Source organism: Scyliorhinus canicula, chromosome 12 (assembly GCF_902713615.1).
Source record: "Scyliorhinus canicula chromosome 12, sScyCan1.1, whole genome shotgun sequence".
NCBI lineage: Eukaryota > Metazoa > Chordata > Chondrichthyes > Carcharhiniformes > Scyliorhinidae > Scyliorhinus > Scyliorhinus canicula.
The window spans coordinates 124,163,243-124,190,498 of NC_052157.1; the positions used below are offsets into that span (position 1 = coordinate 124,163,243).

General features: G+C 46.2%; 1 protein-coding gene across 3 annotated transcripts in view; it reads left to right on the plus strand.

The window, feature by feature from the left end:
- LOC119974781 (syntaxin-1A) overlaps window positions 1-27,256 on the plus strand; it is a 339,400-nt gene that overhangs the window by 205,715 nt on the left and 106,429 nt on the right. For all 3 annotated transcript variants that reach the window (XM_038814026.1, XM_038814025.1, XM_038814027.1), the window contains exon 6: window positions 26,146-26,254. In XM_038814026.1, the coding sequence (XP_038669954.1) occupies window positions 26,146-26,254 (109 nt within the window). The remainder of the gene's footprint in view (window positions 1-26,145; window positions 26,255-27,256) is intronic.

Below are 27,256 nucleotides of genomic sequence, written 5' to 3' on the forward strand. Positions count from 1 at the left end.
ATAGAGGATGTCACACCTCTGCGCATCACGGTAGCATGGTGGTTAACATCAATGCTTCACAGCTCCAGGGTCCCAGGTTCGATTCCCGGCTGCGTCACTGTCTGTGTGGAGTCTGCACGTCCTCCCCGTGTGTGCGTGGGTTTCCTCCGGGTGCTCCGGTTTCCTCCCACAGTCCAAAGATGTGCGGGTTAGGTGGATTGGCCATGCTAAATTGCCCGTAGTGTAAGGTTAATGGGGGGATTGTTGGGTTACGGGTATACGGGTTTAAGTAGGGTGATCATTGCTCGGCACAACATCGAGGGCCGAAGGGCCTGTTCTGTGCTGTACTGTTCTATGTTCTATCACAATCCAGACATTTGGCGAGAGCTCCCTCCGTGAAACATAGTGCTGTATTCCTGACCGCTATAGTCCCCCGCCCCCGCAGGAGTGCCAGGGTTAGCGGATCAGAGGCAACCTGCCATGAGAGCGTGGCGTGATTCGCGTGGAAAATAAAAATGCTGTTAAAGAGTCTGAGCTTTCCCACCCTCAGCACAGCGGGCTTCCCCTGATTTTCTCACTGGGACCGACACTGACAAAATATGGGAAAATTCCACTCCTCGCGATGTGTTACCAGATAAAAGCACCAACCTGCAGGCTCCTTCTGCAATGCAGGATCAGGAGACAGCTCGGTTACGTTGTATCAAGCTTCAATATTACCCTTGTAAATCAAATTCTGGCCTTTTTCTAATGTTAGCCTCACTTTCCTGGATAATTGTGCTGCAACTGGCAAAACTGGAGAAATTCAGAGCCCAATTAATGAAGGAATTACATTATCCTGGCTTTGAATTCATTGTTTTACTATTTAGTCAGAGACGCCTCAGAAAACTGCAGGTGATCTTTTGCCATAGCAACGCTGCCTCAGTAGCACTACCTATGTGCAGCACTTGTCAATGTCTCTTATTAACTTTCAACATGGGTATCATAGCCAGCCTAGAAGAAAAAGGCATAATCGAGCAATTGGCAGGTAAAAGAGCAATGCTGACGCTCTCTCGAGTAGCATGGGGCTAGTGTCCACGTCTTCAGGACCCCATGGACGTAAGCATTGACATCTCTGTTGCTCAGTGAATCTGATCAAATCCAACGATGCAGAATTAGGAAATTAATGGGCCCTTTATGGGACACACAGCCAAGTTAAATCTGCCACATTTCCTCTTGGAAGGTTTGTGGGTTCAAGATGAGATGATGGTAAGGGGGCAATGCACAAAATCATGAGTCGGAGAAGCGGGAAGGTGGGAGGAAGAGTTGCAGAGGATGAAATCCAATTACCTCTGAAAGCAGGTGTGGGGATGCAATGTTGACTTAACCCGTGTCTCTCGCTTCTGATAAAGGCAGCGGACAAACATCCTATTTCCTGCTAATTAACATCATTGCAGCGTGGAGCCAGTGCAGCCACTTAACAGCGAGGTGAAGCACACATTAGTAGGGCACAAAACATTAAGAGAAACTAACACTAATTTTGCCTCACCTGTGCTACTTAAAGCCAGTCCGCGCTTCTTAAAGGGGGAGGTGCATTGCAGCTGGATTCTAATTTTGACATGGAATTAGGTGTAAGACTGGCACAACACAGGAGAGAACGGGCTCCCAAGATTTTCCCGCACTGCGCCACAGGCCTTGGTGCCGAGTGGATGCCGAGAAGGGGAGATGTGTTCAATGTACAAGGAGCCAGAAGGCCCTCTGAGCAAACTCCCTGACAGCAGTGGGACCAGATAGATATGATGGTCAATGCTAAGAGTCAGACTGTGAGGATTTGGATACATTATTACAGAAATTTCAATGACCTCATCCAAATGTTTCGGATAAATGCATCTTCAAATGCCTTATTCAACCAACTGCGCCACTAACCTCAATCTGACATTCCCCCTTCACTCGTGCAACAATAATCTCTATCGGTCACAAGTTATACCTGATATTCACATCTTCAACTCGCCCTCAAATCCAAATATCACAGCCAGCACACACTACTGGCTGTACGAGCTTAACAGCCACATCATGCAAACAGATTGCGCCACACTCATTGACACACCTCTTTCATGCAGGGCAAGGTAATGTCCAACAGAAGGCAGTAAGTGCTAACTGGAGGGAGACAAACCTCGCTGACTATCTTTATCCCCATGGAGAGGATGGTGCTTCGTATCATTGATCATGCCATAGTTGAGGTCATTTAAATTGACGGGGCTGACATAATAGATCACGGGACTGGATTTAACCCTCCAGCTGCGAGCTTGAAGGTGGGGGCCACATATGGTCCAGTGCCTGGCCCTGACCTCGCTGGAACCTGAAGGCATCGGGCAGCCTGACAGCCTTAGGGATTACAGAGGCCCTTTATGGCCAATTAATGGCCATATAAAGACTTCATTAGGCTGTGGTCAATATTTTACCTGCAGGATGTGGTCCAGGCCACATGGCAAGCCCAGCTGCTTTAGCTAAGTGAGCTGATGTTGGTAAAGTTGGGGGTGAGTGGGAGGGGGGGTGGAAACACCTCTTTTATAGGCCCCCTGGACTCAGGCACTCCCTCAAAGTCTTTCACCCAACCCTCTGGCTTCTTGAACCTGGCATCTGTCCCCCTCACCAAGACTCCTGACCGTCCTGGGTTTCTCAGCGTGGTGGAACTGGGTGATTTTTACAGGGCGGCCATCGGTCCCGGCTGGAACTGCTGGCCATCCGATTGGCCGGCAGCTCTCTAAGGCAGGATTTCCTCCTGAGAAAGGGGCAGAACTATTGCGTTTAAGCAATTAACACTTCTCTCGGTGTTAAATTGCTGAGGGGCAGCCGTCGGGCTCGTGGCTTTGCGATGCAATCTCAGACTGCTACCATCAGGGCATCACGAGGCCAGAAATCTCTCCTCCACCAAATTACCAGGATTGCTGAGGAGCCACCAATCACCACCCCCCCACCCACCTTTCCATAGGGGCTTGCCATTAGTAAGAACAAGCCATCCTCCCTGAAGATAGCAGCATTTTCCGGACCACCAATGCCCTTCCTGTCAGCCAGCAAGCCCATATTTCCTGCCACCAATTCCTCCATGGTACAATCCAGAGGCACAGGCCTTCTTGAACCCGAGCCTGTTCAAGGTCATTGTCCAAGGCCATCTGCAGTCTCTTCCACAGACAGGCAACAGCCTTCCACCAGCCATGTTGCAGCCAATGGGTAACATTGTGCATGAACATAGAACATAGAACAGTACAGCACAGAACAGGCCCTTCGGCCCTCGATGTTGTGCCGAGCAATGATCACCCTACTCAAACCTACGTATCCACCCTATACCCGTAACCCAACAACCCCCCCCCCCTTAACCTTACTTTTAAGGACACTACGGGCAATTTAGCATGGCCAATCTGCCTAACCCGCACATCTTTGGACTGTGGGAGGAAACCGGAGCACCCGGAGGAAACCCACACACACACGGGGAGGACGTGCAGACTCAACACAGACAGTGACCCAGCCGGGAATCGAACCTGGGACCCTGGAGCTGTGAAGCATTTATGGTAACCACCATGCTACCGTGCTGCCCCATGTGGAGAAAAAACAGTAGAAAGCCACAAAGAGACTGCAATAGTTGGCATTTGTATATAATGTGGTATGCTTTCATTTATAAATTTCATGAAGAATGTTTATTTTGTGATGGCTTTTATTTTTACACGTTGGCCAAACAGATGCTGTGATGGTCAGTGACAGAGGGGAAGGTAAGGTGGGAGATCAATGGAGAATTGGGGTTGCATTTACTGCTGTCACAGTCAGATGAGTTGTTCATGGACACCCTGACCAGAAAGGGGACTGTTTAGGATGCCTTCCCTCTTCATCTTCTCAATGCATAACCGACAGCCAGGGCTGTCCTTCATAATGGCGAGATTGTGAAGCATCCAGCAGAACACCACAAAGCTGCTGAGTGCTGCTGGGCTCTTCCAGGGCAGTCAAAGCATTGTTCTGTCATGTCAAGCATCGACTCTAATGCATTTTGTGTGGCATGGTGTCCTTCGTTATCCACATGCTGCCACAGGTGGGCCAATTGCATACGGGAGTCCATCAGTCATGTGATCGGCAGAGAGGCCGGTCACCCTTTGGTGTGGTGACTGAAATGCAGATGGCATAATGGTGAAGGTACCATGACTGCAGCCAGGGTACTAGTCCTTAACCTGCATAAAGAAATTGAATCACTTTTTGGTTGCCAATTTGACATACGGTACCCATTAAGGGATGTGTTTGGAGTCACTGGCACTCTGAATCATGGGAAACCATCAATCCTTGTGACACCATGTGCTCACCCCACCTGCTGGCCTCTGCCAATATAGAATTAAATGTGGTCAACTCTTTCAGTAGAGAATGTCGCAGATCAAATAGAAAGACTGCAAGATGGAAGGTCAACCAAGAAGTTGAGGGAAGAAGGACCAGTATACGCAACCTCAATTCTTCCTTCAACAGCAGCCACACATCTAACCTTGTCTCTTCCACTGACCACCACTGTTGTGTTAGTGTAATGATATAATCCTTGGGCTTATTCACCATAAAAGACACAAGGGATCAACTACTCACAGAGGATTGGGTAAATACATTGTGAGTTAATTTATTAAGTACTAGATACATGGGTACAGTTGGACATTGGTATGAAATTTGAAATCATCAGAGCTGTGTGTGTGTGTGCTCAGCTCAAGTAAAAGTGAAACCAAAACTGGACCACATGACACATTTCCTTTTTATTTCTTTATGAAGGCATTTATGGTTTTATATCAACCAAAGATACAAATGTAAACATAATTCAATGCGTAACACCCTCCCGACCAACAACCATACCCCGCCAACATAGCTTATACACACAAGTCCCTCCATCTCCTCTCGCTGACCCCGCCTAAATTAAACTAAACTAAACTAACTCCCCTTGCCCCCTTATTCCCTAACCCCCCCATACACATTTCCTTTCTAATGATGTCATGCTGAAAGGTATATTACAACATTCACAGCATGCACTTGACCACAATGCAAAAATAAAAGCTACCATAAAATAAACATCCAAAACCAAATTAGTAAATCAAACCGTAATGCACATAAATGTCACCTTTGCGCATATGTTGCAGCTCTAGTCTGCAAGGAATCTGACGCATCACATTTAAAGCCATTGACAATGCGGTCCCCACCCTGCTCTAAGGTTGGAGTTGTGACTGCATGACTGCACTCAGTCATGACCATCTCCCCTCTGAGTGCTGCACTCACTGGAGCTCCCTGGGAGGTCTACTCGCCAAGTACAAGCCACCTGAGACCATTTGTGATTCACACCGTTCTAGATTGGATGAATTTTCTGATTGGGGGAGGGGGGGCAGGGAGCGGGGCAGTAGGGGGAGGGTCATTCAGGCATAGGGGCCTAACAATGACATGTTCTTTTATTGTAATGATCTTCCCGACATTGAACTTAGAACAAAGAAGAACAAAGAAAATTGCAGCACAGGAACAGGCCCTTCGGCCCTCCCAGCCTGCGCCGATCCAGATCCTTTCTCTAAACCTGTCGCCTATTTTCCAAGGATCTACTTCCCTCTGTTCCCCGCCCGTTCATATATCTATTCAGATGCATCTTAAATGATGCTACCATACCCGCCTCTACCACCTCCGCTGGCAAAGCATTCCAGGCACCCACCACCCTCTGCGTAAAAATCTTTCCACGCACATCTCCCTTAAACTTTCCCCCACTCACCTTGAAATCGTGACCCCTTGTAATTGACACCTCCACTCTTGGAAAAAGCTTGTTGTTATACACCCTGTCCATACCTCTCAATTTTGTAGACCTCAATCAGGTCCCCCCTCAACCTCCGTCTTTCCAACGAAAACAATCCTAATCTACTCAACCTTTCTTCATAGCTAGCCCTCTCAATACCAGGCAACATCCTGGTGAACCTCCTCTGCACCCTCCCTAAAGCATCCACATCCTTCTGGTAATGTGGCGACCAGAACTGCATGCGGTATTCCAAATGTGGCCTAACCAAAGTCCAATACAACTGTAACATGACCTGCCGACTCTTGTACACAGAAAGGATAGAAATGCATCAGGTTTTTTTGGTCACTTGCAAGGGGGGGGCAGAGGTTGCCGATCACGATGCTCGTTTACGCCAACGTCAAATGCAACTTTCCAGTTCTCATCACATTTTCCACCACCGTCACCAATCCAAGAGGAGCGGAAAATCACGGCTTTGGTCAGGGATAGATCACAAACAGCAGAATTTCCTGATGGCGCAAGTTTATGGAGGGTGGAGGAAACAACGCCAGTCAGGGATTTACTGCAATAGGCAACGCATAGATGAGAGTTTCAGTGGCATATGGGCCAAGGTAAGGCTGGAAGCAGTGATACACAGTTGGAAATAGGCAGTTTTGGTAGTGCAAATAATATGGAGTTGGAAGTTTAGCCCAGAGTCATTAATATAATGCCAAGTTTGCTTCCGATCTGAAATACATTGGATCAAATACTGCAGAAAGGAACAGCTTCACTGGCAAGGCAATGAAATGAAATTTCTGTTGGAGAGAAAATGCGATTTGTTCAATCTTCTAATATTTACCCAAAGAAATTGTCCGACATCCAGTCTTGGATGAAATCAAATCCGTTTGAGCACAGAGGGAATGGAGGAGGTTAAACAATTGTCAGCACTTATGGAGCTAACTTAATTTCTGAGGATATATAGCAGCATGTCGACGCAGTAGCAGTGGAGGATGAATCTACAGGGACTTCCAGGGCTTATGGTGCAAGGTCTGAAAGTGAATCCTTGACTGTGGCTAGGTAGGAGTGAGCGAAGCTAAGTGAGGGTAGCCACTGAGCTGTAACAGCTGAGAGACACTGGATGGAGATTGTGTCCAAAGCTGCAGAGAGCTGGAGGAGGGATGATAACCTCAATCACAGGCAAACACACTGAGAATGCCCTTTGTGAAATTTGTAAGGCTGTTTTGGGCCCAGTTGGAAGTTTCTGAACCACTGTGTAATGAAGGACGCAGGGAATTGTGGGAGATAGATTTGGGAAGTTAGTTTATGCAGAAGCAGTTCAGAAAAGGATGTAGATTTGATGATGTAGATTTGGGCAGCTCTGTGGCACAAGTCTACTTAGGAAAGTAGATTTGGGCAGCACGGTAGCACAAGTGGCTAGCACTGTGGCTTCACAGCGCCAGGGTCCAAGGTTCGATTCCCCGCTGGGTCACTCTGTGCGGAGTCTGCACATTCTCCCCGTGTCTGCGTGGGTTTCCTCCGGGTGCTCCGGTTTTCTCCAACAGTCCAAAGACATGCAGGTTAGGTGGATTGGCCATTCTAAATTGCCCTTAGTGTTCAAAAGTTTGGGAAGGGTTATTGGGTTACGGGGATGGAGTGGAAGTGAGGGCTTGGGTCGGTCAGTGCAGACTCGATGGGCCGAATGGCCTCCTTCTGCACTCTATGTTCTATGGGCTGACAGTTTGCATGGGCATGAGGGGTCAATGGTGAATTTATCTCTGAGGTTAATGAGATCGGTTCATAAGAGGGATCCATTTACAATGGCTGGTAACATCCAAGCTCTTAGGCAGTGTATCTGGGGAGTACCCCAAAGATGTGCTGATGTGTAGGAGAATGCCCAGAATTTCCCAGATCAGGATTGCACATCAATTGCCCAGGAAGTTCCAATTTAGACCTGGATTTGTTGTCGGGGCTGGGATAGGAAACTGAGAAATCGCCTCTGAAGACTGCTTAGCAGGGAAATGTATAAATTTAAACCATTCAGACAAATTTACTAGTAGGTAGCTGCGTGCGGGGATAGAAGTTACAAGACTTTGATGTAATTTCATCCTTGCCAAAAGTTGTTTTGGGTATAAATATACATGGTGGCTGCCATGATTCTAAATGTGAAAACAGGAAACAGTGTTTGTGAGCAACTGATAGACCTGCAAAATATTCTAACGTCCTGTTTGATGGGAAAGTGGAGGCAGTACAAAATAAGGTTAACGAGAGGAGACAGATCCTTTTTTTCTTTCCAGCTATCCTGAGCTCGGTTGTGCTCGATTGTTGGGTTAACAACCACTGACAGCATTGGGCCTGTGGTACATAATGCTGGAGGTGTCCTTGAAGCCAATGATGTCGGTCTGCAACTGGCTACAAGCTGACATGGACCCTGCCTAGTCAGTCCAACAGTGATTTTTCTGGTTGGTACGTGTGGACCTTGTAAATATGGGTGGGAGATACTAGCACGTGAGGGTAGTCTGTTTCTTGTGTAGCCTGGTCTCCTCCTCCTCCACTCCATCCTCCCAAAAAATGTAAATTGGAAACCTATTCTTCCATTATTGAGGACGGAACAAAAAAAAGAGCGTCATTGCTTCGCACAAAGCCTCCTATTAAAATGACTCGAATCAGGGAAGAAACAACATGCAGAAATAGCCTCAGAATGCAGCTTCACACTAGACAATGCTTTAAATTCACATCAGAGCTGTGTTGTCTCCCATTGCTGTTAGAAAGGAGGTGACACCGCACCATAGTGGCACATGTACCAAGAAGTTGTGTGAATATTTAAATGAATTCCTCAATGTCTAAGGTTAATGTAATTCGATGTAAACCGGGAGATCAGTAGAATGCACAATTTTTTATGGGATGTGGGCTTTGCTGGCTAGGCCAGCATTTGTTGCCCATCCCTACTTGCCCTTCAAAAGGTGGTGGTGAGCTGACTTCTTCAACCACTGCAGTTCCTGAGGTGTAGGTACACCCACTGTGCTGTTAGGGAGGGAGTTCCAGGATTTTGACCCAGCGACAGTGAGGGAACGAGGATACATTGTGAAGTCAGGACGGTGAGCAACTTAGAGGGGAACTTCCCATGTTTCTGCTGCTCTTGTCCTTCTAGATGGTAGTGCTTGTGGGTTTAGAAGGTATTGCCTAAGGAGCCTTGGTGCATTCCTGCACTGCATCTTGTAGATGGTACACACTGTTGACACTATGTCGGTGATGGTGGAAGTGAAAGGAAGGGCCGCCAATCAAGCGGGCTGCTTTGTTCTGGATACTGTTGAGCTTCTTGACTGTTGTTGAAGTTGCACTCATCCAGGGAAGTGGGGAGTATCCCATTACACTCCTGACATGCGCCTTGGAGGTGGTGGACAGGCTTTGCGGAGTCGGAAGGTGAGTTACTTGTCACAGGATTCCTAGCCTCTTTTTGCCACAATATTTATATGGCTAATCCAGTTCAGTTTGTAGTCAATAGATGTTGATACTGGGGGATTCCGTATTGGTAATGCCATTTATTATCAAGGGGCGATGGTTTGATTCTCTCCTATTGGAGATGGTCATTGCCTGGCACTTGTGTGGCACGAATGTTAATGGTAATTTGTCTGGAGTTCTAAATGGATTTCTGCTTATTTTCTCAAAGAGTTGCACCCACTGCAAACCCAATAATGGAGCAAGATCAATCAGAAAATTTACACGAATACTCTCTAAATTTCCTGTTTTGATGAAATTCCTAAAGTATACTTTCGTGATGCATCTCCTTCCAACTGTCCTCACTTTAATTCACTCTTATCCATCTGATCATTGCCAAAGCATCTAATGTTTTCCCCCCCTGTCACCTATGAGGTGCCCCAGTCCAACTCCTCATCTACCTATGGCCCATTTGCAACATCATCAATAGATGGGGGTTAAGTTTCCACATGACTTGTGGACACTTGTCGCTTGATGCTCTCCCAATGCTCGCCTACTTGTCTAACAGCTAGTCATGGATAAAGATTAACTTTCTACATTTAAGTATATGTAAGACCAAAGCCATCATCTTCAGTTCCCACCACAACCTCTGTATCTTTACATTAACTTCAAACCCCTCCATAACTGAAGCCGACTGTTCAAAACCTTGGGATCCTATTTAATCTTATGCTGGGTTTCCAATATTGTATTCTCTTTCATCAGAAAGCAAGCCTACGTGGGGCGGCACAGTGGTGTAGTGGTTAGCACTGCTGCCTCACGACGCTGAGGATTTGGGTTCGATTCCGGCCCCAGGTCACTGTCTGCATTGAGTTTGTGCATTCACCCCGTGTCTGCGTGGGTCTCACCCCCACAGCCCAAAGACGTGCAGGGTGGGTGGATTGGCCATGCTAAATTGACCCTTAATTGGAAAAAACAAGGAAGCCTGCCTACCTCCACTTCCATAACATTGCTCCACAACCCAACTGCCATGGCAAACGTTTGTCACCACCAGACTACATTGCTCCAATGCTTGCCTGGCAAATCTCCCATTCTCCAATCTCTATTAATTTCAGCACATCTAAAACTCTGCATCAAATCCTACTCACTCACCAATACTGCCTTTGATGAACCGCCCTGACTTCCGGCCCCTAATTCCTCCAATTTAAAATTATTGGGCGCAATTCTCCGCACTCACGACGGTGCGGAGAATAGCGGGGGTCGTAAATTTTTACGGCCACGCTAGTCCGATGCCCTCCCGCTATTCTCCCCCCACCCCCCCCCACGCCCGACTCCCGACACGAATCGCTGCAGCCGTTTTTTTACGGCCAGCAGCGATTCTCAGCTGGCCGATGGGCCGAAGTCCAAGCCCTTTACGGCCGTTTTTACGAACGGCAAACACACCTGGTCTGGCCGTTCGTAAAAACGGCCGTAAAGTCCCGATCTTGGCAACCATGGCACCGATTGGCACGGCAGTACCACGGCCGTGCCAAGGGTGCCATGGGCCCGCGATCGGTGCCCACCGATCGCAGGCAACGGGTCCGATTCCCGCGCACTCTGTCCTTCCGCCGCCCCGCTGTATCACTTCGCGGGGCGGCTGAGGGGCATCCCGGCCTGCGCATGCGCGGGTTTCGCGCAAATGCGCGATGACGTCATCCGCGCATGCGCGGGTTGGAGTCTTCCAATCCGCGCATGCGCGGCTGACGTCATGTGACGCGTCAGCCGGCGCAAACTCTGGCAAGCGGGCTTAACGAAATTCGTTAAGCCCGCGGTGCCGGAGTTCACGGCCGCGGCATACTAGCCCCGACCGGGGACCAGAATCGGTTCCCGGTCGGGGAGGGGGAGGCTGGCGTCAAACCCGCCCGGTTTTGACGCCAGCCTTACAATTTCTCCCTGTCTGGGAGAATCGCGCCCATTATCCTTGCGTTTAAGTGCCCATCCTCATCACTTATGCAATCTCTGCAAGACGTGCCAGATCATTAACATGGCTATCACCATTACATGTGAGAACACTGCCCACCAGGTACGCGGTACATACTCGTGCGACTCAGCCAACGTTGTCTACCTCAGACGCTGCAGGAAAGGATGTCCCGAAGCATGGTACCTTGGCGAGATCATGCAGACGCTGCGACAACGGATGAAGAGACATGGCGCGACAATCGCCAGGCAGGAATGTTCCCTTCCAGTCAGGGAACACTTCAGCAGTCAAGGGCATTCAGCCTCTGATCTCCGGGTGAGCGTTCTCCAAGACGGCCTACAGGACGCGCGGCAACGTAAAATCGCTGAGCCGAAACTTACAAGTTCCGCACACATGAGTGCGGCCTCAACCGGGACCTTGGATTCATGTTGCATTACATTCATCCCCCACCATCTGGCCTGGGTTTGCAAAATCCTACCAACTGTCCTGGCTTGAGTCAATCCACACCTCTTTAACCTGGGGTTACCACTATCTCTGGATCTGTAAAGACCTAATTACCTGCAAATGCTTGCATTCAAAGCATTGTCTTGCATCTTTGACTTTGTCTATATGTATATATATATATATATATATATATATATGTTTCTGGAACATACCTCTTCATTCACCTGAGGAAGGAACAGTACTCCGAAAGCTAGTGATTTGAAACAAACCTGTTGGACTTTAACCTGGTGTTGTAAGACTTCTTACTGACATCACTTATGACAGAGGCGCCACAACCCACCACCCCCAAACTCTGTCCTCCTGACTCTGCGCAGTCTGTCTGACCACTGGGTGCTGTGCTTGTGAATATACTGATCACAATCTCTGGAATTAGAGGTGTAGTGTTGAAATTTACATATACTATTTGGGGGAGGGGGAGGGTGGCTAACAATGCGGAAGAACACGTCAAAATATAGGAAGACGTAGAGAGCTTCACAAAATTATGACTAAATAACAAATTAGTTCAATGTAGTGAAACGTAAGATTCACTTTGATAGGAGGAATAACAAAGCCACTTATTCCTTGAAAGGAACCAAGGGATCTGGGAACATGGAAGTAGAAGACATGGGGATAAAGAGCGCTGGGGTTAATTTCTCGACCAGGTAAATACAAAAGTAAGAAGGTGATGTTAACTTTACATAAAACCTTGGTTACACCACATTTGGGTACTGTGTGTAGTTCTGATTTCCATCATACAAAAAGATTGTTGAGGCTGTGTGCAAACTACAGAATAAATTTATAAGTATGTTAATTAGATTTGGAAGATTGCACAGGTTGCCAAATATTTCTCTGAAAAAATGAATACAGAGAGGAGCCCCAACAGAGGTCTTTGAAACCGTGATAATGTTTGTTTGTATGGATGTGGAGGAACTGAGAGTCCAGGGCAAAGGGGCGTAAGATAACTGCTAACAAATAGAACAAAGGACAGCATTTAATGCAGCTGGTGGGGGTCTCACCTACCTACTGGAGAGATGCCGAGAGTCCCAAGTTACCTCCTTTCGGGAAGGTCCACTGCAATAACTGTAAATCAGGCACTTGAGTGGCCAGCAGCGGGCCTTGCCCAGGATCAAGGACCCCAGGGGCGTAAATCCCATCCTACTGCTGACAGTATGCACCCACAGGGGATGCATGGATTGCTGTGGACACAGGTCAAAGGTGGGTGAGGATGGGATGGGGCTCTGCAGCAAGGGTACCAAATGCCCCCACCCACCCTTCCCAATCTGATTAGGCACTGACCGCATTTGAGGAGACAACTGCTCTCCCAAGAGCTCACAAACATCCACAACATGATTTGCTTTTCAAGCTTCCCACGTGGCAAGTAGCCCATCAGCCATTGGTTGAATAACAATGAGGGCAGATTGAGACTCTTACGTGGGCAATTAAAACTCAATTGACATTAATGAGCCTTCCCTCCCTGGACTTAGTCGGGTCAAAGGCAGGAAGACAGTGGGGTCCTCATCCATCATCCTTCCGCCTGGTTCTCCCCCGCCCCCATCAGACTTCAAACTCGCCTCCGCAGAGGAGATTAAATTCTGCTCAAAGGTTTTAAACTGAATTTATTTACACAGAGTGTGATGGGAATGTGGTACTTGCTGCCAGATGGAGTAATTGAGGAAGATAGCACAGATGCACTTCGGGAAGGTTTGGTGCAAACATGAGAGCAGGGAATAGAGGAATTGTGTCAGCAAGGTGGAAGAGGTCATTAGAGTAAAATGAAGCCTGTGTGGATTATAAACACTGACATGGAGCAGTTGTGTTGAATGACTGGCTTCTGTGCTGTAGATTCTATATAATATGCAGTCTTTTTTTCTTTGCCTTTGACAGTCTTCCATCTCGTGAGACAATGGTTTGATAATGTGCAGTGCTGCACATGTAAAAGTTAAAGGGTATGTCAGCATTCACCAGCTCTGGACAGCTTTGCTTTGGACATGTGTTTGCTCGTGTGTAGAAAGCATCTTTCATTACTCTGACCATGTGACCATTCTATTGATATTCCGATCACAATCAGATGATTGCATAAATAATGCAGTGTCAGAGAAGGAGGATGGTTTCATATTGCAGACTGACAAAGATTAACTAGGTGAGAAGCCATAGGACAGATTCAGCAGAGGCATTGACTTCTGTCTGATATGTACACATTCATCTTCCTATTTACAGCAGCTCAATTGCTACAGCAACCGTTAAAATGGTATGAAGCCTTTTGCTCCTGACACCACCATCTGGTAGGCGGGCTGACACCATGGCGGTACAGTGGTTAGCATTACAGCCTCACAGCGCCAGGGACCCGGGTTCAATTCAAGCCTCGGGTGATTGTCTTTGTGGCATTTGCACATTCTCCCTGTGTCTGTGTTTCAATTGCCTGTCTCCCAGGCTTTCCTCTGGGTGCTCTGGTTTCCTCCCACCGTCCAAAGATGTGCAGGTAAGGTGGATTGGCCATGATAAAAACTGCCCCTTAGTGTCCGGGGATATGCAGGTTAGATGGGGTTATGGGGATAGAGCGGTGGAATGGACCTAGAAAGGGTGCTCTTTCAGAGGGTCCATGCAGACTCGATGGCCAAATGGCCTCCTTCTGCACTGTAGGGATTCTATGATGTTAAAATTGGCAGGAACAGACCTCAGCTGGAAAAGCCCAAGTCAGCGCAATTCTGTGGAGAAGGGCCGACCTATCTTTACTCAGTGAATCTCTCTTCAATTGCAAAACTCATCTTGCTGCCTCATCAACCAACAACATGTTACAGCACAGAGGAGGTCATTTGGTCTGTCATATGTGTGCCGGTTCTTTGGAAAAGAGCAATCCATAGAGAGTAGTCAAATATTTATCAAATCCCCTTTTGAAAGGCACTATTGAATCGACATCCACCACATTTCAGGTGGTGCATTCTAGATCACAACAATTTGCCTTGTTTTTTTTTAAAAAGTTTCCTCCTGTTGCTCTGGATCAATTGCCAATCACCTTAAACCTGTGTCCTTTGGTTACTAGCATTTCTGTCAGTGGAAACAGTTTCTCCTTACGTTCTTTAGCAAAACCATTCATGATTTGAATACTTCGATCAAATACCCTCTCAACCATCTCTGGTTAAAAAAGAACAACCTCCGGTTCTACAGTCTCTCCATGTCTGAAGTCCCCTCCAACCCTGATACCATTTCAGTAAATTTCTTCTGCCAACATTCCTAAAGTGTGGTGCCGGGTATTGAGTGCAATATTCCATATGAGCGTAATCGGCGTTTCATTCAGGGTTTGCATAACTGCCTTGCTTTTGTACTCTGTTCCTCATTTAACAAAGCCAAGAATCACTTATGCTTTTTTAACAGTCTTCTCAAACTGACCTATCACCTTCAAAGATTTGTACACAGGCTTCCTGTCTCCGGGCAGAACTCTCCCATTTTGAGACAAAGCGTGGTGGCAAATGGTTACGGTGGTGCCATTCCCGCCAAGCAGCATAGCAGGATCCCATACTTGGAACCTCATTAATTATGCGCAGGTAAGTTCCCCTCCAGTTCAACTGGCACCCGTCAGGTGGCGGGTTCGAAGGTCCGGTCGCCATATTTAAATAGGAGTCCAAGCACCTGTCTTTGCCAGACCATGTCGGATGTCAGCAGCCCAGAGAGATAAGGCCAGCAGCCTCGAGAAGAAGTCTGTTCCTTGACTCAGCCACCTTCCCAACAAGCCCTTCACCTGCAACACATCCATGCCCCACTTGAACCTCTACCCACTGCATCCCAGATTCTTCATGCGTCCCCTTTCAGCAAACCATGTGTTGCTTTGATCCCCTTGTTTGGGAGCTTCTCATGCAACCTTGTAAGGGTCCAGCTCTCCAATTCCCCTCTCTTCAATTTCCCCTCTTCCGTCTATTGTTTATCTACTTCATCCACTTCCTTGCCCCCTCTGTCTGTCATTGTGAGCCCTCAATCTTTTTCCCCAGTCTTTGGACAGCCCTCCTTCCACATTGCGCCCATCCCCCCCTCGAGTCCTCACCTCGCACTTTACCCCTGATCGAACTTTGAACCTTTATTGCGGTGGCTGCATGAGTCCCACAGCACAGTGCTGTCCATATAGACACTGGTGTCCGACACCAGGGGGATGGAGACCACTGTACTCCCCAACCCCAGGCGAGATGATGACATAGGAAGGTCCATGGGTCCAGCAGCATGGCGCTGCCCATGAAGGCCAGCTTGGCATAGAGATGGAGGGCAAGATCCAGTCTGACCCGGCAAAGTGCTGAACAGTGCATCAGGAGCAGCGGAGCACCATGGCAGAAAGATCTAGCACTTGACTCAAAGTCTCTTGCAAACTGAGGACTGCCTTGTGCACGCCACTCTTCAATCGAGGTTTACAGCTATGTAGCTTCACGTTGGCCAGATTGGAAAGCCTGATGGGATGCTGGTGTGTCAGCTGTTTTAATTCGTATTCATGAGATGCAAAACGGAGCTCGCGCCACCAGCCAATGGGAAGATTGGGCCGGCATTATCCCACCATTGGGGGAAGTAGGGTGTGATGTTAGGCCGGCGGGTTTCCAACATTCTAGTTCCCGCTGGATTCTCCTCTCCTGCCGGCACCGAAGCCGCCACAGGTGAACTCAGTCCACTGTTTCTGCACCCTCTTAAAATTGTACCATTGCCCTTTGGCCAAGCCAGTTAGGGTAAAAGATTCAACTGAGGCTGGGGAGCCTTCGTCAACATTCAGTTCCAGTTGATCTAGGCTTCATTTCTGTGTGTATAGCCTTTGTCTCCTTAGCAATGACATGCTGTAATCCTGATTGATTGCCCATTTCACACCCTTGCATAGTCATTATGACCTCTAAGAGGCACTAACTTATCATTGAGCAGGCAAACAGTGAATTAATCACGGAGGTGACAGAGAGAATTGAACGGTGCATGGATACTTAGGCGTTTAATATCTGCTACTGGCGCACTGGTCAACGTATGTGTGTGAAATTCTTTTGCACCATTTTAACAGAGTTGATCTGTTTTTTTTTCATTGTTGAAAGTCCATGCGCGTTATTTAACTCGGGAAGGTTCACCGTGGTGTTCCAAACCCACCTGGTTTCTCTGAGAGTACCAGGTTTTTCAGTCACAGTCTTCAAACGGCTTGTTAATCAGATGAAGTGGTGAAAGTGGATGGGGCTTTCAGAGTGGAGAACCGAAATAAAGATTGCCAACAATGGTCAACATTGGCAGCCTTGTTTGCTACACCGAGCCTACAATTGTGCAGTGCGCGAACACTAATTGCAGATATTTAGAGGATCCAAGTAATGTTTGTTATCACTTGCTATCTATAAAAGTAAAGCTCACACCCCTCCTAAATCTGACATTTTGGAATCTTCCGATCCCACTGATGAAGGCCCCCTCCCCCCAGCTGCACATAACCCAGCCACAGAGGGTGCAGGCCATACAAAACCCCATAGACATCGGTGGTACTAGATGAACACACCACCGCTCAATGGTAGGCCACCCCTGCCACCGGGAAATACGCCGCGGGTGGTTAGGGGGGCTGGAAAACCTCGCCATTTGTATTACTCCCCAGTCTAGTGTGTAGTTTTGTAAATTAGACAAAGCTTGCAACACGTTAGGTTGTGGATAATGTGTGGGTTTCTCCTTGGTACAAATCCCTTTCTGCACCATCACTCTCACACATGTCACAGACCTGTCCATCTTACTGCACCTGAAGCTGCAAATCATTCCGTCTAATTTGCACAAAAAAAACACACTGGGCTGAAAAGAATTAAAATTAGGAGAATGTGAGATTCAGTTCTATTAATAAAGTGATCATTTTTAATACTCAGAAAAACTACAATTAGAGTAGAAAATCCAGCGTTGTTCATTTGTAAAAACCCATGGTGCTTGGTCGAGAAGAAGTAATAAGTGAATGTGTTCTAAATTTTCTCTGACATTTAAGCCGTGATTTTCGCTCCTGAGGCAGTGTCGGGTCTGGAAAATTTCCCCTCTGGAAAAAATGCCCTGAATATTGGGATTTTCACGCAGGCTGGGGGGGGGCGGGGTGGTGGGGAGAGGGCAGGAGCATGCGAGAGTAGGGCCCGCTACCCCTGGGAACAATTTGGAAGCAGCCACTTGGCTTCTAAGTGCCAAGGTGACCTGGTTAAGAGCACACTTTGGAACGTTTTCGCAGTCCGTTGGCTATATATTCGGCTCCCTCACCCTCAACTCCATCCACACCCCAGCCAACCCATGCCCCACCCACTCACCCTCAACTGTACCTAATGCCCCCCCAAGCCAACCTCTTCCCACGCTGACCCCATGGCTCCTTTTATCCCTATGCCAACTCATGTCAACACATGGCTCCAACCCACCACCCTTTACATTTGCACCCTCCATGCCAAGTTGCCGATTATCCGCCATGGAGAGACCACAAAAGCCAAGCTGAGATGAAACAAAATCAAGATCCAAGTATCTGCTACAGGCTTCACAATATTAAAAAAATGCTAATTGATCAAAGCCCATTCCATACATTTAAATCCCTGCTAGTGTTCAATCCCTTATCAAAGGAAACATTTGTACTCCTAGCCTCACATCAAAGAACTGTGAATCAAACTGTAAAATTACAACCCCCCAACGTCAAAATGATAGGTTGTAGAAACAGTCAAGTCTTAATAATATAATGATAACCCTAAGGTTAAATGAACAAATGCCTGTTGAAACTGCAAGCACTGTTTTTTTTTAACTTGGACACAAGCAAGCGGAGCTTTCTCAAAATTTAAAGAGCCAATGATTTAACTAACCTGACAGCTTGACAGTTACACTCCTGCCTTTTACAAAACCCTCCAGCAAAAATAGCGCCTGTTTGAACTCAACACTGCTGGGTTCGAGATTTTCCTATGTGAGATTCAGATACCACCTCCTTTCCACCACCAATAAAAATAGGATCTGCTGGAAATGAGTGCGAGACATCCGGATCCGAGGTACCAGTGCCATTTTGGAAAGGGTGTGAAATCTGCATGACTCCATGGGTGGTAGGGTGACACAGTGGTAAGCACTGCTGCCTCACAGCTCCAGGGACCCGGGTTCAATTCCAGCCTCAGATGACTGCGTGGAATTTGTACGTTCTCACCCGTACCTGCGTGGGTTTCCTCCGGGAGCTCTGGTTTCCTCTCGCAGTCCAAAAACGTGCAGGTTAGGTGGATTGGCGATGTTAAATTGTCCTTTAGTGTCCAAAAGGCTAGGTGTGGTTACTGGATAATGGGGATAGGGTAGAGGCATGGGCTTAAGTAGGGTGCTCTTTCCAAGGGCTGGTGCAGACACAATGGGCCGAATGGCCTCCTGCACTGTAAATTCTATGATCCTATGAATATCAGGGCGCTTGTGTGGATAATGAAAATTTGGAAAAGTAGAAAGGGGCACTGAAAGGGTTAAATTTGACTTTGCTCATGATTAAGATTGTGCGCATGTTCCCAGCGCAGGTAGAATTAGGAACATCAAACACTCCTAGGTCCGAGACTGCTTGAGTGAGATAATAGGCAAAAGCACTATCTACATTGAGTGCTCAAATACTCCCGTGTCATATACAGTATGGACTAGGGAAAGAATAAATCCCTGAACAGCTGGAAAGCATTTTGCTCTGCACCAGTGTGACATTTACACTCGAACACAAGACGAACTGAGATGAATGAAACTGCCATTCCAGCACCAAGTTGAGTTTAATCCATAACCAGTGTTCTGTAAACATTTGCGACAGGTAGCATTTGCGGAGAATATAGGTCAACATGTTATATATGGCCCCCTCTGTTCCTAAGAAGGATCCCACATCTGAAACGTTGATGCTTCCTGACCCGATGACTGTTTCCAACGGTTTCTGTTATTTCTAATTTCCAGCATGCTTTTTGGTCGATTTGGTTTGAATTGTCCCATCTTTACCAACAGAATGGAGAACATTTTCCTTTCAAATTCAATTCAATACAGGAGTTGAAAGGTCAGTGTGTGACCTTACCTAGAGGTGATGTGCCAGTGTGTACAACCCGCTCTTGGGAAGTGAAAGGTCACTACCTGACCCTCTGGCACCATTGCAATGCTATTACTTTCAAGAACACATTAGCACATATTGTGTTGGGCTGGAGACTGTTGTAAGAGATTTATGTTGCTAGATTTGTCTATTATGTTGCAAAGATTGGTGATAAATTCACAGTGCCGTTGTCCTACATAAATCAGTATTTCCCTGGTAATTATTTTGTCATTCTCATGGCTGCACTGTCCTTCAGTGACAGATGGTCTTATTTCAGCGCACTGGGTCCTCAGTGCTGTGCACAGTCACAGCAGACGTCAAAGCTGCAGGTTGCAACACACACAATGCGGATCTGTGCAGTCACTAAGTAATAATGCAGCGGCTGAACTGGCTGACAAGCGTTGAGAGACTCCACACCAAATCGCGATTAAACACACTCACCACCGCTGCAAAAATTGAGAGAAACATGTTAAATGATGGAATGGATGAAATGAAATTTTTTAGCACAGCTCAGCAGTTTTTTTGGAGCTGTACAGAGTCGTGGATCTGGAATTTCCTTTTGACATTTAGGTTCCCAGAAGGGTGGGAGGGAAATCGAAGTTGGGATGACAAACCTTAGAACCCTATTTTCATGTCACCTTGCCTGCTTTGAGCAGGATATGAGCTAGCATGGCATAATCAAGATTCACGAAATGACTGGCTTGATTGTGTCACGAGTGAGTGGAAACCTCATGTTTTAGGATCGTTGGCCATTTAACCATAGCGATGATTTTGCAGTACGCTGGCACAGTTGTTAGCACTGCTGCCTCACAGCGCCAGGGACCCAGCTTTCCGATCTTGGGTGACTGTCTGTGTGGAGCTTGCATGTTCTCCCCATGTCTGTGTGGATTTCCTCTGGGTGCTCTGGTTTCTTCCCACAATCCAAAGATGTGCAGGTTAGGTGGATTGGCTGTGCTAAATTGCCCCTGTGTCCAGGGATGTGCAGGTTACGTTATGGGGTTAGGGTGGTGTGGGCGGGGGAGTGGACCTGCGTAGAGTGTTCTTTCGAAGGGTTGGTGCAGACTCGATGGGTCAAATGGCCTGCTTCTGCACTGTAGGGATTCCATGGACTTGTTAGGTTGCCTCTGCAATTTGACATCTCCACTGTGTTGAGAAGTTGTGTTTTCCGTGCTCCTGGGTCTTGGACCCTGTGCGAGAGCTCTGAGCACAGAGAGCTAATATCCAAAACAGGAGTAGTCTGGTTTTCAACTTTTTTTAAAACTGCAAGACAAAGCTTCCCACAGACCCAGAAGGCTAAACGCTGGGGGGTTAGCTAGAATTTACCTTCTAAGCAAGAAGATCCGTTAATGTCATGAATCGTTCATTATCTTAGCACTGGAGGCTTCTATGAGAAACATTGTGCGACTTGTATGCCTTGAATTTTTGTGCCTGTGTGAGTTATGATTCAAGACAGCTAATTGTTCAAAGGTGCATTAATACTGAGATATTTCAGGTTTGGGGAATCGATGCACAAATACGCAAATATGAGGCTAAAAGTGGACGTCTTTCATAGCAACAGAATTTGATGCTATGTTCTCCACTATTCAAGCATGCGGACTGCAACTTTGAAGTTATTAATGTTGTACTCTGAAAATTAGGGCAGGTTTTCAGCCTCCTGTGGCATATCTATTCGCAAACCATTAACCAGTATCATGTCTGAAAAATAATTGCCCTGTGACACCAATATATCTGACCAAATTAATTCTCAGAGAATAGTTGGATTTTCTCAATAGTAGGGCACACTGAGGTTTATACTATAAATGTGAATTTATATCAGCGAAGTTCGGGATGATGCAGTATGCCATCTCTGCGATTGACTGGATGGCTTTTCTTTTTAATTTTACTGAGGCAGGTTCCATTGTCATCATTGATGATCTTTCTGTAAATATGGGTAGGTGCAGCTAGATATCCTCGCAATTACTAACTACATCAGCTGCCAATGGGGTTTGCTGAGACTGTGTAACTGTTTCTGTCACACTCCATCTTCGTTCTGTGAACAGGAAGGCATTTGCTTGAGAACTTCTTGCACTGCTTTAGCATCATTCAGTTCTAACATCTTTTGTTCCAGCTTTGCACACTGTCCTCCTGTCATTCTACTTTTGGCTTCAATCCCACTGTCACAGTTCTCCTTGTTCAGATCATTCTTTCTGACTCTCAGGCGGTTTCCTCTCCGTTTTCTCAGCTCTCCTGATCGATACTCAGTGCCCCATTCACTGATTTTGGACCACAAGTCCCTGTCCTCGGTGTTGTTATTGGACAGGCTTTGCTTTCCAGGACTGTTGCAAGCTTCCTGCCGATCAGCCTTACAGGGCTCCTTCAGTCAAATACAGAGCTGAACACTCTCCTTATTTCAGGAACCTCTTCTGCTACTTCTTTCAGCTGCTGCAATAGACTGTACCATACCATCTATGAAGCTGATTTGGCTGTTTCCTGAGTGCCCTCCAAACGCCCCATTGGGCTGGCACTGCTTCAGCTGCACCTCAAAGGGTAGTCGCCTGCAAAGGTCCTGGGCATTGTATCTCACCGAGTCCTCCGCTCACCTTGTGGAGGTATCTTGATTCCTTTAAAAAGCTGCCTGCGCTGTGGATACGGGAACAAACACTGGCACTGCCCACTTCTCTTCACTTTGTCAGAAGCACTGGTTTAATCCCTCCAAGAGATTGCCATGTTAACCACTTCACTCTGATCAGTTTTAGGTTGAATTGTCAAAGATATTGGAATGAACACTCCATTGAAGCACAGTCATGTATCACACATCAGTCATCATTAGATGGTGTGAGCCGAAAGCGCAGGTAATGGCTGTTAATGATCTGTTCCACGCTACACTGTTTCCTCAATGAGAACTGCCCAAGGGAGAGCGTCTTGCAACTTCGCAATGGCAAGGTTATTTGAGAACAATTAGGGCAATTAAAACCTCTGCTGTGTGAACTTCCAATTTGGGTGTAATTAAGCATCGAGTGTGAAAACCAACTGAGTTAGTTTCGGGTCCATATTGTTTAGTTGGGGGATGGTGAAAGAAACAATGGCATAAGATAGCTGTGTCACAAAATAAAAGCTATATTAGCCTGTGCCGGAGGGCATCCCACACACGTATTTGTTATGTGAGGACAAATGACCTAGGAAATTTTTTTTAAATGTCTTTCACAAGAAATCTGAGGGGTAAGGTTTCTCAATAAAGTGCGAAGACTTTGAAGATTACTTCAGGAGCTAAGCGCTAGAGTTAGGGAGGGACTGTGGTTGGAAAGATGAAGAGGAAAATTTGTACTTGCTAGATTAGGCGTGATTACCTAGCCGGGCAAAGATCTGCAGATGGTGTGGTCATAGTTAACTTGGGTGTCACAAGAGCAGAGACTAAAGAGAGCATTGGAGAAGATTTCAAAAAGTTAGTGAGGATAAACAAGACATACCAGAAAGAGAGACAATTAGTGACAACTATAGCAGATAGATCAACAAATTGAGAAACGTTGAGAGGAAAGCCTCCAATATGGGGGTGGTTTAGCTCAGTGGGCTAGACAGCTTGTTTGTGATGCAGAACAAGGCCAGCAGCGCGGGTTCAATTCCTGTACCAACTGAGAATTCTGAATTCTCCCTCTGTGTACCTGAACAGGTGCCGGAATGTGGCGACTAGGGGCTTTTCACAGTAACTTAATTGAAGTGTTAATGTAAACCTACTTGTGGCAATAAAAATTTCATTATTATTATTATCTTCTAAAAACACAAACAGTGCGATGGAAAACTGGTGTGATTAGAGGAATCTACAATTAGTGGAAATGTTGTTTGTTGGCGCCTTAGATACATGGCTAACAGTGATGTTTGGGGCTCAGAGGGTGTGAAATCTTTGACGGAGAAAGCACTACTAATGAGGTGGGGTAGAATTTTAATGGTTTGGTATCTATGGAAAGAATGGGTACAGCAGCAGAAGGGGAGAATGGCTCAAATATTGATCAAACTAGCAACAAGGAGGCAAATTATTAATTGGTAAGTCCTATAGGCCAGCAACACAATGCGAGTAAGTGGATGGGGAGCATTGAGGGCTCTAGAATATTGCAATATGCCAATGAGTGATTTGAACATCTTGCAGGTTAAGTGGAGAGAGAGAGAGCAGGGATTACCAGAAGAATGGGGCAGAACACAAATAGATTCACTGGTAGTTGTGAGATGAGCTATTGAGTGTCTTTGTTTAACTGAAATGGAGGCTTCCTATTTTTGAGAGGCTGGTTATAAATATTAAACCAGGCAACAGGAAATGGTCTTGAATTACAAATGGTGGAAAGGAAACAGGCTTGAGAAGAATCATTAATCAGAGTGATCAGTGTAAAACAGTGCTTAATATGTTTAAAAGGATACTAGGGTGGAACTTTGTTTCTTTCTTGGCTTCTGTTCTTTTCTTCTGGTGAGTTTCTTTAGCAAGCATTTTACTTCATGCCCATCATGCATCTTCCTCCTTTGGGAGAAACCAACTTTTTCCCACCTTCAAGATCAGATTCCTGTTCTTATGTCACTTTTTTATTCCTCTTTGCATCATTCTGCCTCTTCCTATTCTCTTTGTGCACTCTCTCCTGATCCCTTCTTCTGGGCCTGTCAGGTTAATTCTGACCAGAGGAACGTTTAATCTGTGTTCTGATACCTTGCGGTGTAAACTTCCAGTACTTTTGGTCCTACTGTACCATCTTGTTGTTCCTTCAGTGACCTCCAGTGCCATGGATTCCTCCCCACTGTTTTGTTATTTGTTTGTAGCGCTCAGTACTGTTGTCTGTTCTCAATGGTTTCATTGTTCTTCATTCCGTGTTTATATTCTGTACCCTTGAGATTTACATATAAAAGCTTTTGGAAGAATGTTGGATAAATATTTGTTTTCCCAGGGCCATGGAAACACTTTCATTCGCAGCATTTGTAAATAGACTGCCCTCCTGAGTTAGCGTCCTCTATGTCGTGCTGCAGAACAGTCAGCAGTGTCACGCTATGTTACAATTTTTGCATTTATCAGAATTAGTATTACCACTGCTTCATAAGGTGGCCGAAAAGGTTGATTATCGGGCTGTAAATCCTTCTAATATGCCCAATGGCAGGCAGTAAGGGCAGGAGAGCTTTCTGGTCAACCATACTGCAGAAGGCAATACTGTGTTACCATACTGTGTAACCTACCTCTTCACTCACCTGACGAAGGAGCTACGCTCCGAAAGCTTGTGATTCCAAATAAACCGGTTGGACTTTAACCTGGTGTTGTAAGACTTATTTCTCTGCCTATCCCAATCCAACGCCAGCATCTCCACATCATACTGTAGAAGGCAATGGCGAACTACTGCGATACTTTACCAAGCATAATGGACCAATACAAATGGTCGCAAATGCCCTCTCTTAAAGCATGGTAGTTGAAAGGAGGAGGAGGAATATTACCATGTCATAATAGAAAGAAAGGAAGAGGTTGGAATGTTAGCGGATGTGCCTGGGTCCCAAGCTGAGGATAAGAATGAAATAATGGATATACTTCATTATTACGTACTCCCAATATTCATAGAAAAAACAGCACCAACACATCTTCAGCCCCAACATTTTCTACTCCTTCCCTTAGTCATATGAATGGAGCTGTCCATCGACTATTCCTATGTTCAACTACATTCACACCTCTTTCAATAATGAAAAACATGCTATGTCAGCCCACAGAAAGGCTTGACAACATCCGGACTTGGGCTAAGAAGTAATGGATAATATTTTGGGTCTGGGAGTGACCATCACGAACAAGACAAATTCCCAACAGACCCTCCCTTGCATTCAAAAATGCACAACCGTTGCCAGGCAGATGTCGTCAAAATCTTAGGATCATCAATGACCCACCAGCTTAACCAGACGGGGTATTTCAACATCAGAGCTAGGGTAGGGTTTTGGGTACGCTGAGTGTGGCTCATCACATGAACCCCCCCACCCCAGCATCTACAATGCTCAGGTCAGAAATACAAAGAGATATTCACCATTCACTGGATGGGTTGCAAAAAGTTGGTGTGTTAAGAATGATTGTGTCAGAGGGAGCTCTCTTCAGAAATGGGGGCTGGATCAAAAACGGTCATTCTAATTCGAAGTTTGCTGCCTCCAGCTCTGACTGAAATAATCAATGGCAACGAAACTACATTTGAAGCCTCTTGTTTGCTTTTAAACATTTTCGTAATATCCTGAGGTACAGACAGAGTATCTGCTACTAGTGAGAGAAGCATTCAAGTAGAAAGATAAAGGGTGTATTTTTAGCTTATTTTTTAGAAAACAAATCCAATGTCTAATGTTAATTACATGTTCCAAAACTGGAAATTGCACAAATAAAAGTGGGGGTGAGGGTGGAGAATCATTTTTCTGGGGTAGTATTTCAGTGACACATAAGGGTATCGGTATTCTTCCCAGCTGGGATAATAGGATATAGAACAAGATATGGCTAACAGATCACTCATTGTGGCTGCTTCAACTGTACTTTTATTGCACATCCCCAATTCAAACCCTTTTTCCTTTTCCTTACAGCATTCCACACTGTCCCGTAAATTTGTAGAAGTGATGTCCGAGTACAATGGCACACAGACTGATTACAGGGAGCGTTGCAAAGGACGAATTCAGCGGCAACTCGAAATTAGTAAGTGTCTGGAATTGTTCTTGGAATAAATGCTACATATAGAGAACCACCAGCAGATAATGGTGCTAAATGAGAGGCTGCTTGCTGCTGGTGTGCGTCTGAAGTCAGCAGAGTTTGGGAAATTAACTGGTTACAGAAAAGATGTTGGGAGGCAGCACGGTGACACAGTGGTTAGCATTGCTGCCTCGTGGCGCCGAGGTCCCAGGTTCGATCCCGGCTCTGGGACACTGTCCGTGTGGATTTTGCACATTCTCACCTTGTCTGCGTGGGTTTCACCCCCACAACCCAAAGTTGTGCAGGGCAGGTGGATAGGTCACGCTAAATTGCCCCTTAATTGGAAAAAATGAATTGGGAACACTAAATATTTTTTTTTTTAAAGAAGTTGGGAGTCTGTATCATAAGCGTTGTCTTACCCAAGGGTCCCTGCTGTGTGTAGGTAAATATTGGGCAAGTAAAGATACTCTGGTTCTTAGGAATATGAGACCTGCCCACAAACATGGTCAATGACACTGAATCCAAAAGAATGTCCACCACAAAATATAACAATGAAAAGCAGCACACGGCTTGAATCCCACTTAAATTAGCACAGTTAGTGTGAAGCACCTAAGCACCTCAACGTTCCAAGAACTAAGAATTGCTGCAAAGGCAGCACCCATGATTTACATGATAAACCAGGGCCGTGGATATAAGACCATAAGACAGAGGAGTAGAATTAGGCTATTTGGCCCATTGAGTCTGCTCTGCCATTCAGTCATGGTTAGTAGTTTCACATCCCCATTCTCCTACTTTCTCCACATAACCCCTGATACCCCTATTAATTAAGAACTTATCTATCTCTGTCTTAAATACACTCAATGATTTGGCCTCCACAGCCTTCTACGGCAAAGAGTTCCATAGATTCACCACCCTCTGGCTAAAGACATTTCTCCACACCTCAGTTTTAAAGGTTCGTCCCTTCAGTCTGAGTCGGGTTCTACTTTTTCCTACTAGTGGAAGCATCCT